At 40.7% G+C, this 13,610-nt stretch overlaps 1 protein-coding gene across 1 annotated transcript in view; it reads right to left on the reverse strand.

The window, feature by feature from the left end:
• The window catches only part of LOC122802816 (protein NPAT), a gene marked incomplete in the record, with an annotated part of 1,438,521 nt that overhangs the window by 47,378 nt on the left and 1,377,533 nt on the right, over positions 1–13,610 (reverse strand). The window contains 1 exon segment of the mRNA XM_044072621.1: positions 9,829–10,951. Coding sequence (XP_043928556.1) covers positions 9,829–10,951 — 1,123 coding nt within the window.

A 13,610-nucleotide genomic window follows, 5' to 3' on the forward strand; every position in this document is an offset into this window, starting at 1 on the left:
GCCAGATTATGAGTTTTAATCACTTTGATTGTTTCTTGGTGTACATAATACATAGAATATTTATACACCCACATGCATTTTATTCGCACAGTTGTGATTATGAACAGCTTAGTATTCATTTCACTGACTTTTATTGTTTTTAACAACAAATGTATAACTTTTTGCTTGTATTATTTTTAAAGAATAGGGTTGTATGTATTTAATTCTTTGGCGGGGAAGAGCTTTCACATGTTGTAATTATGCTATTTAAGGTGATTGAACACTAAGTTATGGGTTCTGAGGAAGCCTGGTATTTGGACTGGGTGAAAGTGCTTAACTTTACTGTGTTCACACCGTGTTCTATGTTTTGGAGGCAAAGCCTTATTAAACCAGTGTTTTATTAACTGAGTAGAGATCGTTTGTGGATCCTTATCCTGTGGCCAAGTGTTTTCTTGGTTTGGTGCTTGTGCTAATTTTAGTTTTCAATTTGTTTATGGCTTACTGGGAGAAAACGTTTATATTTGATTTACCTAGAATCAAGGCAAATCTAGTTTACTATACTCAGTTTTTAGATGATATTTTTATTATTTTTAGAGGTGATGAGGTGCAAGCCCACCAATTCGTCAACTACTTGGAGAATACAACAAGGTTCTTTAAGTTTACATTTAATTTTAGCAGTGTCACTATAGATTACTTAGATATTAGGCTAACTAAGGTAAATAAGAGATTAACTTCTAAAATCTTTAGGAAAGCCACATATTGTAATTCTTTCTTGCATTATATTAGTGCCCACTCATTTACACAAAAAAGATCAATAGTGAAGAGCCAACTAATTAGGGCTGCAAGGATGACTTCTTTGGATAGCAACTTTTTGGATGAATGTCACCTGTTGAGTAGTATGTTTTAAAAATGTGGCTACCCAACAACATTAATCGACCCTCTAATCAAGGAAATACAGTATAAACGCCATAATGGCCACTTTAGACCTCTCCTTTATAAGAGAAAAGAGATTCAGGCTATCCAACAAGAGTATAACGAAGCCATTAATATTGGAAATACTTACTCAAACATTAACAGTTTGCATCAGACAGTAAGTAATAGTAACCAGCAAGTAAACTTTAAAGTGAGTTTCATTACAACATATAGCAATGACAGTGTACAACTTAGGTCTATTCTTTTTTTAAGAATTGGTCTCTTATTAGTAGAGACAATTCACTATTAGACAGATTTGGAAATTTGCCTAAAATAGTATATAGAAGGCGGCCCAATTTAAAAAACCTCCTTGAGCGTAGGGCTCTTAAGCCTAGTGGGAGACCTGTGGGTATGTTCACTTGTGGCGCTTGAAGGATGTGCACCTATATTAAGACAGGTAACTCTTTTGTAGTTGGTAACAACAAAAAGTTTAGTCTTAATTCCAAACTAAACTGCGAGAACAAGGCAGTGATATACATTGCAACATGCATTAACTGTCCGGCATTTTACATCGGTAAAATGGACCGCAAGTTTAGAGAAAGAATTTATGAGCATATTTATGCCATAAATAAAAACAAAAGTGACAATGCACTGGCTAAGCATTCTTTTTTGAGTGGGGGTCACAAGTTTTGTTTAAAAGCTATTGATCAGGTCTTGCCAGATATTATAGGTGGCCCTTCTGGTTTACTACTTGAGGAACGTGAGTTAGAATGGCAATTAGTTCTAAATGCTTTTTCATACCCAGATTTAAATGAAAATTGTAACAGTTTTTGCTTGTTAAAGTTAAGAAGTTTAAGTACGTGAAAAACATTGTGCATCACAATTGGACTTATTGATACTGTTTACTTTAAACATATTGTAATATGCAGGTTTTTATTTAGAATTAGCTTTTAATTCGTATGTACTGAATTGTTAAAAGGATTTTATTATGTTGTCTTTTTGTGATACATTGTTTAAACACTGTTGAAACATTGACAACATGTTTAAATGGAATATTGTGTTGATTGGCTTATCTTGTCGTGTGATGACAAGTGCGGGTTATTTTAAAACTGTTGCCTTGTTTCAGTTTTTTATTTGAGGAAGTTACCCCTATGTGGGGTGACGAAAAGCGTTTTAAGTTGTAAAATACACTTTTTTACGTTTAAATAGAGTTCTGCCCGAGACTACTGGATTTCCTTACCCTAGTTTGTTGCTTGAATATACAAATCAACCTTTATGAATAACGGTGAAAAAGTTCTGAAGATTATATGTGCGGCTGTCCCTTTTACGGCTGAAGTTATCTGTACCTTTGTGCGACGTCCCACGTATAGGCAGTGGCTCTAAGCTTTTGTATACACGCTAACGTCAGGTTGTTGGGTGGAATACAACCCATATGTACAGAATACTGAAAAGAAGGACATACTTGTTTCTCTTCTGCCTGGTGTACATTGAATAATCATTTTCCACAAATAATCTACTGTCTCCAACTTTTAATAATGTCTCCTTTTGCCACAGTTTTGTCACGATCAACTCTTTCTGCTGGTAGTTTGCATCTTTACTAATACAGGTCTTGGCTGCTTTCCCATGGCCAGATTTGGAGCACAGACACAGTGTGCCCCTTCAATTAACAGTTCTTGCAGTGAAATAGCAGTCCAGTTGTTTATTTGTGCCTTCATAACATTAACAGTCTGTTTCTTCTGTTTTCTCTGGTACAGCAGAAAATGTCAGATTTTCCCCTATGTGCTCTGTCCTCTAAATCTACAATTTTTTGAAGCATGCCTTCTTGAATGGTCTCATATTCAGCCATCCTTTTCTGAATTTCAGCCTTTGATTTTTGCAGTTTTATCAGCTCATAGGAATATCTATTTTAAATCATCTTCCATCTTTTCAGCCTTTTATTATTTGAGTTGATATACTCTTTCAGTGATTAGTTTACTTTAATTAGCTCTGAGCCCATCTGATTTATTTTTTTTCCTGCTAGATTACTGGAAGCCATGTCTTTCACCAAAGCTAGAGCTTGAACTGATTTTGCTGAACAGCTGCAGGATTATTCCCAGTCAGTGTTCTCTCTTCACTTTTCTAGACGATTATCTTTCAGGCTCTCTTAGTGTCTTTTTTGCTGACATCCAGGCAGTGTACTTACTAGCTAGTAACTAAGTTTACTAAAATGAAAGAATTCCAGGCCCTTATCTTTCACTTCCTTTTTTCATACTGGGAGAGCTGAAGTTAAGCTATTAATCAGTGTGCAGCCACCTTGTAAAGTCCAAGGGAAGGCAGGAATTGAGCAATTTATGTAATGTTGCACTGAAAGATGTTTTATTAAGAAAGAAAATGTAATGCATAATGTGTGTAAATGGAAAAATGTTAACATGTTTTTTCTTTTTTATTAATATGTGTGCTTCTGTCTGCAATGACAATTTAATAAAGGTTCTTAAAAAAACAAAACAACTTTTTAATGCAGAGTGCACTTTGAAGTATGCCCTTGTGAAAGTACAGTTTTGTACCTACCATAAATGTAGATGTCCGATAGGTATGCATCTGCAGTCATAACATATGGGTTGTCCTGCCTCAGGCAGCCCCTCGGTCGGCCGGATTCCAAAGTCTGGGTCTGGCCTCGGCTGATGTCGCACTTCACCCGACATCATAGCTCCTGGGGTATAAAGGCATCAGCCGACGCCATTTTCCTCAGTGTTTCTTGCCCCAGATGCCAGGTGCCCTCTAGGAAGGCAAAATTTGGATAAAAGTAGAAATTCCAAACAGTAGAAAGCAAAAAGTATATATACATATATACATACAAACAAATACACCATAACAGATTCCCCCAGCTAGGTAAGAGAGGGGTAAGTACCCTAGGAATACCACAGAGGGGAAGGAGGGTAATCCTGACTGCAGATGCATACCTATCGGCCATCTACATTTATGGTAGGTACAAAACTGTACTATGTCCTTCAAGGATGCATCTGCAGTCATAACATATGGGTAGAATGCCATAGCCAAACTGGGGGAGGAGGCACTAAGATAAAGATGGTGTAGTTAAGATCCCTTGTAAAACTGCAGTTGCAAAGCCTGCTTGGGATCTGGAGTATAAAGGAAGATTGTAATGCTTGGCAAATGTATGCACGGAGCTCCAAGTTGCAGCTTCTAAAATGTCTTTGGTAGCCACTCCTCGTAGGAAAGCTGTTGTGGTGGCTGTAGCTCTTGTGGAGTGAGGCCTGATATTTTCAGGAGTTGTCTTTCCATGAAAAGAGTAACAGAATCGAATGCAATTTCCTATCCATTTTGAAATTGTCTGTTTGGAAATTGCTTTTCCTTGCACTCCTGTTGCATATGCTACCAGAAGCTGGTCAGTTTTTCTGCTGGTCTTAGTTCTGTCCAGATAGTAGCGCAGTTGTCTATGTACATCCAAGGTGTGTAGTAGTTCCCCCCCCCCTGTTCTGTGGGTTAGGGAAGAACGTAGGTAAATGAATAGCTTGGTTCAAGGATACCCTGGATACCACCTTTGGCATGAAAGTAGGATTGGTTCTCAGAGACACTCTATCCTGGTGAAAGATAAGGAAAGGCTGCACTGCCATTAATGCCTGTAACTCTGATACCCTTCTTGCTGAAGTGATTGCTAGAAGGAAGGCAGTTTTCCAAGATAAGAACTGTAAGTCTGCTGATGCTGCTGGTTCAAAAGGGGGAAGTGTTAATTTTTCCAGCACAAAATTGAGATCCCATGCAGGCAGAGGTGGTTTCCTTGGAGGTTTTACATTTTTGATCCCTCTTAGAAATTGTCTGAGGAGAGGTTGAGAGAAGATAGGAGGATACATGTTGTACTCTGCTGAAATTGCTGAAGCATGAATCTTAATGGAAGAATAGGACAGGCCATTGTGGTACAGTTCTGCTAAGTATTCTAGGATGTGTGCTACGTTTGCAAGTGTGACATCTGTTCCCTTTGATGCACTCCAAATGAGGAATCTCTCCATTTGGCTGAGTATGTTTTCCTTGTGGAGGGTCTGCGAGCCTCGAGGATAATGTCCTTGACCCTCTGAGATAAAACAGGTTGGTTTTGTTTTATGCAATTTTCCAGGCAGTTAGCTGCAGCGTTTTCAAGTTTGGATGCAGGGTCTTGTAGTTGTTCTGTTAGAAGTAAAGGCCATAGAGGTAGAGGCCATGAGTTCGTCCGAGACATGCTTCTCAGTAGCGGGTACCAATGCTGCTTTGGCCAGTCTGGAGCTATCAGAATTACCTTTGGCTGTTCCTCCCTGATCTTCAGTAGAACTTTGTACATCAATGGGAGAGGTGGAAAGGCATAAACTGTCAGGGCCTTCCAGCTGAAAGAAAGGGAGTCCACCCTCCAGGCTTGTGGGTGGTATTCTCTTGAGCAGAATTTCTTCAGTTGGTGGTTGAGTGGGGAGGCGAACAGGTCTATCTCTGGCATTCCCCATTTCTTTGTTATGGTTTTGAAGATGTCTGGATGCAGCATCCATTCGTGAGCATCCGTGGTAGTTCTGCTTAATTTGTCTGCTAGTGAATTCTCTTTTCCTGGTACGAATCTGGCCTGCAGTTGAATGTTGAGATTCAGGCCTAGGTTCCACAGATCCATTGCCATCCGGCACAGAGGGAAGGAATGCGTGCCTCCCTGTTTGTTGATGTACCACATGACTGTGGTATTGTCCGTTCTTATCAGCAGGTGTCCTTGCTGGAGGAATGATTTGAATGCCTCGATTGCATGCTTCACTGCCAGCATCTCCTTTAGATTTATGTGTAGATTCAGCTGGTCTTGGGACCATAGGCCTTGGATGCACTTGTCTTCCATGTGTGCCCCCCCAGCCTAGGTCTGAGGCGTCCGTGGTGATGGTCTGCCTTGGTTGTGGTTTGTGGAAAGGCAACCCTCTGTTGGTCTGGCAGGCCTGAGCCCACCACAGGAATTCTTTTTTCAGGCATGGAATGATTGGTATCATGGTTTCTAGACTGTGTCTGTGTTGAGACCATACATTCCTTAGGTACCATTGTAATTTTCTCATATGCAGTCTGGCATGTGGGATCAAGATTATGCAGGATGCCATGTAACCCAGGGCCTGCAGGACTTTCCTTGCAGTAAGCTGAGTTTGTCTTGTCAATGCCATGAAGTAGACTGGAAGTTGCTTTTGTTTTTCTTCTGTGAGAAAAGCCATCTGAGTTATTGTGTCCAGTTCTGCACCCAAAAATGTTATCCTTTGGGATGGCACTAGTCTTGACTTCTGTATGCTGACTGTGTATCCCAAGGCTTGCAGCAGTTGTATGACATAGGCCAAAGCCTTTATTATTTTTGTCTTGTTGTCCGCTTGTATTAGGCAGTCGTCCAGGTATGGGTAGATTTGAATTCCCTGAAGCCTGCAATGTGCAATTACTGATGCCAGGCATTTCGTGAATACTCTGGACGCAGTAGATAAGCCAAAGGGCAATGCTGAGAATTGATAATGCTCTGATCCTGCAAGAAATCTGAGGTGTCTTCTGCAATCTGGTCGTATAGGGACGTGCAGGTATGCCTCCTTGAGATCTAGAGTCACCAGCCAAGACTCCTTGCCCAACATGGGAGGAAGTTGCTGTACGGTCAGCATCTTGAATTTTGGTACAATGAGATATGTGTTCAGTGCGGACAAGTCGAGAATAGGCCTCCATTGAGTTTCTTTTCTTGGTACAAGGAATAGTCTGGAGTAAAATCCTTGGCCTTGTTCCATAGATGGTACCTTTTCTATTGCTCTCATCCTTAGTAAGTTGATGATTTGTTTTAGAGCCTCTGACTTCTGACTTGGTGGAAGGTTTGGCATTCCTCTCTTTTTTGGTAAAGTGTGGAAGTGAAACCTGTAGCCTTTGTCTATTGTTTGCAAAGTCCATTTGTCTCCTGTAATGCAATGCCAGTTTTTTGAAAATAAAGCTAACTTTCCGCCCAAGGGTGCTTCCAGTTGTTCCCTGGTAGGCGGAATCAGAGCCAAGTCATTGTGTCTGTCCTGTGGAAGTGGTTGCAGTCGCAGCTGTGGTGGCACTCCTCTGGTTGTCAGGTTGTCACTGACGGCCCCTGTAGGCACCCCTTGATTGACCTCTGCCTCTTGGGCATCTATTTCTGCCTCTCTGTGCTCTGGAGGTGTCTGGAAAGGACCAATTCTTTGAAGGCCAATTTCTGCTGAACCTCGGAGGTTGGACCTGCAGAAAATCCTTGACTGTTTGCACAGATTTTGCTTTTTCTTCCACTTTCTTTAGAACCTCCTGTGCAGGGGAGCCAAATAAACTTTGTTTCTCCATAGGGGCATCTAGGAGTTTAGACTTAACATGGTCTGGCAAGGATTGCTCTTTTAGCCAGGCATGCCTCTGAATCACTGCTCCAGTCATAGCTGATCTAAATGAAGCCTCCAGTGCATCATAGCCACATTTTAAGAAATGATTACTGACCTGCTGAGAGTTGTGTACCAACTCCTGAAGGGACTTACGGTCTAAAGGTTCAGGAGAGGAAAGCTTTTTATTCAGCTGATCTAACAAAAATTCCTGGTACTGTATCATGTGAAATTGACAGTTTAAAGCCCTGGCAGAAAGAGTAGCAGATGTATAAACCTTTTTAGCCCATCTCTCTAATGCTCTTGATTCTCTTTCAGAGGGTAGGGGATTTTTGGCAGAGGCAGCTGCAACACCCTTAGGGCCCTGAGAAATGGTTTCTGGGTCTGCAGCGTGGGCCTTATACAAGTCGAAGTGAGAATCCGGGACCCTGTAATATCTGTCAGGTTTGGCAGGGGCCGGGGGAAGAGAATCAGGGGCTGAACTGGCATCATTGTATGCATCATCAACAACTGATAGCACAGGTGGTATGGCTAAAGGCCTATGCTGTGGTAAGTGTAAAAAAATCCTTAGCCTTTTCCTAGAATCAGAAAAATCCTGACCCTGCCATTGGAAGTGTTCCCTCACTGAATGTAGCGTTTCCCCAAATGAAAATTCTTCTGGGGGGGAGGCAGAAGGAATGGAGTCTTCTGCATCCGAATCCTCATAAGGTGAGTATGGTCCTTCCTGATGGTCTGATAAATCGGATCCATCCGAGGAATAGTCAGAGGAGAGAGGTTCAGGGGGTTCCAGTCCTAGACCTTTTTTCAAGAGGGGGTTGTGAGGCCCTGTCTGGGTGAGGTTGGGAGGCCCTGATCAAAGAAATAAGGTCCTCAGCAAGGCTGAAAATCTGAGAACTTGAGGAAGGTCTGTGAGGGGGAGCTTTTGTAGGTAAGGCCTTGGAAAGTTTAGCTGCTTTAGCCCTGGAGAAGGCCTTAATAGACATAGAAGCAGGGGGTCTAGCTGCCCCACGTGCAGGAGTAGAGATGTCCAACGGAATGGTGTCGGACAATTCTTGTGTGCCTGCTTCTTCGGTAGGAATTTCTGTAGCCGACTCAGCCGGGGCCTCTGTGGCCTCGGTTGTCGGAGGCATGCTTGCGGCCGAAGGAAGAACCGAGGACTCTGTTTCAGCCAAAACCGAGACACTTGCGGTAGGCCTAACCGTGGTTTCAGCCGAAACCGCGGGCCGCGAGTGTCGGTCCTTTTCCTTGCGTTTTTTGGCTAAATGTGTAGTCGGAGTCTCCGATGGCATTTTATATGCAAAAGCGGGACCAAAAAACTCTTCTGCAAACTCAGACCGACGTCTAAGTGTCCGTCGGTTGAAGGAAGCACAGGCTAAACAAGCTGATACGTCATGGTCTGGGCCTAAGCAAGGAAGGCAGTAAGAGTGGAAATCCTTATGAGGTATTTGTTTCCCACAAGTTAAACAATTATTTACTTTGTCTGACATCGGCTGAGGCAAGAAAGAGTCCCCAACGGGGTACTTAGCTTTTTTAGAAGTCTTCGGTAGCTGAAATCTCTGGATCTGACCGACCGGCACTTGCGAACAGCTTCTGCTTCGGGCACTGCGCGGCAAGAAAGACTGAGGAAAATGGCATTGGCTGATGCCTTTATACCCCAGGAGCTATGACGTCGGGTGAAGTGCGACATCAGCCGAGGCCAGACCCAGACTTTGGAATCCGGCTGACCGAGGGGCTGCCTGAGGCAGGACAACCCATATGTTATGACTGCAGATGCATCCTTGAAGGACATCTAGGGCTAAGCAGCAGATAAATGAAAGGCATGTTCTGTTTAGAAGCCTTAGTGTGGCTTAAAAATTGTTGGAAGACAGCCTCTGGATATTGGCAAGCATCTGTCCACTTTAACATTTAATTGCATAGTGATGAGAAACAATCATGAAGAAATGTACCCATTTTATAGGATGGGCATCACTCTGGCCTGGCACATGATGTACTGAAGGCAAAGAAGTAGAGGGATGTGTTCCTTTGACAACACGTTTGAAACTGCCAGAGGTGCTACTTGGTATCAGAAGTCTACCTAAATTATACCATTTCAAAGATCTAAGAGTTACTAAACCAAATCGGCACAATAAATACATCTACTAATGAACAACGCATCCATATATCATGGAAGCAAGGCTGCTGCTAAAATAATTTCCACCACCTAGAGAGAGAAAACTTTTAAAGATGAGGATCACTGAATTATAAATTCAAGTGATGCCCAAAGCAAACTAACAAAAAGTGTAACTCAGCTGTGATTGATACAAACATCTGTAATCATGTGCATAACCTAAAAGTTTATTTGAAATAACTTGCAGCTCCCCTTACAAAAGCTATTGCTTTAGCAAGCATTTTTGTCATTCAGACAAAAATGAAAGATCTTTGTCACTTTTATACATATTATACACATTTGTATTGGAAATAAATTCTGAAGACATAGTATTGCCTACTGTGCTTTACTGACATAAATCTTCATAAAACTTCCTTACATCTGTTATTCTGAAAGTATAGCAACTTCTGAAAAAGAGCTCACTTGCACCATTTCAATCAGTATATACTTTTGTCTTACCTTTGCCTTCTTTTTTCGGATGGGTGAAACTGAATTCTGGGAATCTTCAGTAACGGGCTGTTTTTGCCTTTCATTTCCCTCTGAATCTTCTAATTTTCTTTTTTGCCCCACAGTCTTTGTAGACTTAAACTGTTGTGTATTGTCCTTCAATGGAGTGGTACCAGCACTCTCTGTTACAGTCGCCCTTGACAATATCATAAGTGTGTGTGCTGCCATATTTATACTACTTTCACTACCTGTTTCACTTACAGGACTACAGGTAGGCAAGACAGGAGTAGTGCGAGTCACTGTTCTTCGAGGTGTTCCCCCTTCTTCACTCAATCGTTTGCAGACTGGTGTTCTTAAACTATCCGATGTATCCTCTGTATGTTTGTCTACAGTTCCTGAACCTGGAGTTCTTGGTAATTCTAAGTCAATATTTTCAGCTTGTTTTGGTGTTGGGCTTTGACACTGCAAGTCTTGTAGCATCTCAGCTGCTTGTTTGGTCAAGGGACTGGTTAAATTTACAGACTGCCTGTTTGACTTGCTTTGATTTATTTTTGCAGTCAACTCTTCTTTGGTCAAAGAGACAACATTTGGCACTCTAAGGTTACACTCTCCTTGAGAGATGCTGCTACCATCTTGCAACAAAGAGGATTTAGCCTTTCTAGGTCTTGCACCCCGTACTACACCCTGTGAAATCTTTGTTTTTTCCTGGCTTTTCTGCTGTTCTTTGCATAGAATCATTTCATTCTCTTTATTGGCTGAAGTGCTGCAAAGTGATTCGACAGGTGTTTCCTTTTCTAGAAAGTTTTCATCTGATACTGTTTTATCATCCATTGTTTCACAATCTGGTATCTGCTTTGATAAAGAAGCAAGACTTTCAACTCTGCTTTCATCAGAAGACTTTGATTTCAAATTCACTGGTGATGTTTCAACAACTGGGGATACAGTAGACACCAATTTGTCACCTTCTGTGCTACGCAGTGGTAACAGTACCCTTAGCTCTTGGCTACTGGCGGAAGACTCATCAAAGCTGAGCACCCGGCGATGGGTCTGTGCAAGTCGCAATGCTGATGCTGTGGTAGCTACTGCCACTGTAGTAGAGTTCACAACTATCTCTCTCTTCTCTACATTACCAGGCCTATGAAAAACAATAAAAAACGAAAATGGTCAGCCATTGAAACTAATCCACTGTGTGCGCTATCATAAGTTAGTCATTATAAAATAGTAATTTCTGGACACACACAACAGTTTTAACTATTTTGGGCACTATCCCAAATGCAATAACCCTTTTCAAAGGTTAAGAGAATGTTTCACACTGCAACATTAAACTACAACATACATTTACTTTAGAGAACATTGTATGGAAACATAACGTTCCATTTCTGTTGTCCATCTTCATTAACTTGTGGGTTTCGGTTCTGCCCCTCGGAACTGACCAGCTGCTCTCCAAGCTTGTGATTCCAGAGATGAGCTCCTCCCTACTACCCATAACGCTCTGCTGCGCCCCCACACCACCTCAGATCGAGTTTGCCTGTAGCATAAAGACCAAAAAATGTCCATCCTATATAAAGACAATCATCCAAGACCATGAGAAAGGAAATCAGGAGCTCAATCCGAAGGAACAAAAGTTTCTCAGAGTTTCAACAAGTCTCCTAAAGACTGGAAGGGGAAAGAGGGGAGGGATGGTTAATGAAAATAAAGCTGGACAACACAGATGGAACGTTATGGTAAGAACATAACTTCTTTATCTGATGACATCATCTTCATTAACCTGTGGGTCAGAGTCCCCAGCTACCATAAAAACCTCGGGTGGCTCTCATGGAAGGATATTCGGGAGTAAGGCAGAGCCAAAGGCACTCCTCTTATAATAAACATCTGGATTAATCTTACTTCTGGACATGTTCTCCAACTTATAATGTGAAATAAACATACGAGGATTTGACTCAAAAATATAGGTTCTGCAATGGTCAATAGAGGCTAAAAATGGTAAATTACGCAACTTCAATCTTTAGTGTACCAATAGTTTATTCAACACTTTCATCTGAACAGACTTCATCAGAAAACTAAAACAGTTACATGTATTAAAACACTCCTTATATATTCCCTTTCAATACAATAAAACAATTATCCAACTTCCATTTTTAAAAAAACTTAAAAACACAGTGCTCAGAAATCATTTCATAACCTTTAGTTTTCAATATTTTAAAAAACATTTTATGTTAATGGATTCATTTATTCCGGGTGGTTTATCTGCCTCTAACAATCTGCCATAATGTCTCTTTTTGTTCAAGATAATTCTTGAAATCACCACCCCTTTTATCTAACCTCCCAACTTCCAGTACAGAAAATAAAAACTTTTTATATTTTTTACACTGTAAAGAATGTTTAAATAATGCATTATTTATGTTTTTAGTTCTAATACTATAAATGTGTCCCCTAATTCTTTTCATAAGGGTGTGTGTTGTCATGCCAATATAAAAAGCATTGCATCCACTGCACATACTAATATAAATCACCCCCTCTACTTTTACAAGATAAATGTCCCGGTACTTTAAAAGTTTCATTAATGTGACTCAACATAATGTATGGGCCCATCTGAGATGTACCTACAAAAGCTGCAGCGCGCACATTTAAACATTCCTTGTGTTTTCACACCGTTACTTCCATACAACTCTTACCATTATCTTTCTGCAATAAAGATTTTATATTACAAGAATTACGATGAACAATTTTCAGTTTTTCACCTAATATAATTAACTCACCATTTCCTTCTAAAATTTTCCAATTAAGTTGTATAATATTTCTGATCACACTACTGTCACGTCATGTCCAATGTACATTCTACTGCTGACTTCCCAGGTGTACAATTTTATATTTTTATATTCGAGCAAGTCGTATGACTACCAGTGAAGAGGGTATTAGAAGGGAATTTGAGTTAATAACTACCTTATTTGAGAATAGAGGATACGATAGAAAGTATCTGGATAATTTGAGCAAAGAAATTTTGTTAAAAAGATCCGAACTTTATCCTCCCATCTTAAGGGTACCTTTTACTTATAACACTCAGAAAAAAACTGTACACCTGGGAAGTCAGCTACAGTATGTACATTGGACATAACGTGACAGTAGTGTGATCAGAAATATTTTTAAATGGAAGTTAATTGGATAATTGTTTTACTGTACTGAAAGGGAATATATAAGGAGTGTTTTAATATATGTAACTGTTTTAGTTTTCTGATGAAGTCTGTTCAGATGAAAGCATTGAATAAAGTATTGGTACGCTAACGATTGAAGTTTCATACTTCACCATTTTGAGCCTTTATTGACCATTGGGGAACCTGTATTTTTGAGTTTGGTTTTGTGTATTACTGGTTACACATTTCTGGATTATATGAGGATTTGATAAGGAAGCTGCAGCACAAATATCTTCAATCAAAACCCTGGACCAAAAGGCTTGTGAAGTTGCCACAGACCTTGTAGAATGAGCTTTAATAAGACCTAGCAAGGGTATGTTTCTGGCTGAACAGACAAAGGAAATACAGTCTCTCGACCATCTAGACAAGAGTAACCTCCAGAACGGATCTTACTTTCTTTGCCTCAGCGGAGGATACAAACAGCTGCTCAGATTTACCGAAGGATTGGGTTCTAAGTAGAAATGTAATTGCCTACATACATCCAGCAAATGAAGGGTGTACTCTCCTTTATTCTGATAATTAGGGGGGGGGGGACACGAAGTTGACAGACTAATTAATGTTCCCCTGCTTGGCTACCTTAGGCAAAAAGGATGGGTTCCTACA

This window comes from Protopterus annectens, chromosome 5.part0, assembly GCF_019279795.1.
Source record: "Protopterus annectens isolate FY-2018-M chromosome 5.part0, PAN1.0, whole genome shotgun sequence".
NCBI lineage: Eukaryota > Metazoa > Chordata > Ceratodontiformes > Protopteridae > Protopterus > Protopterus annectens.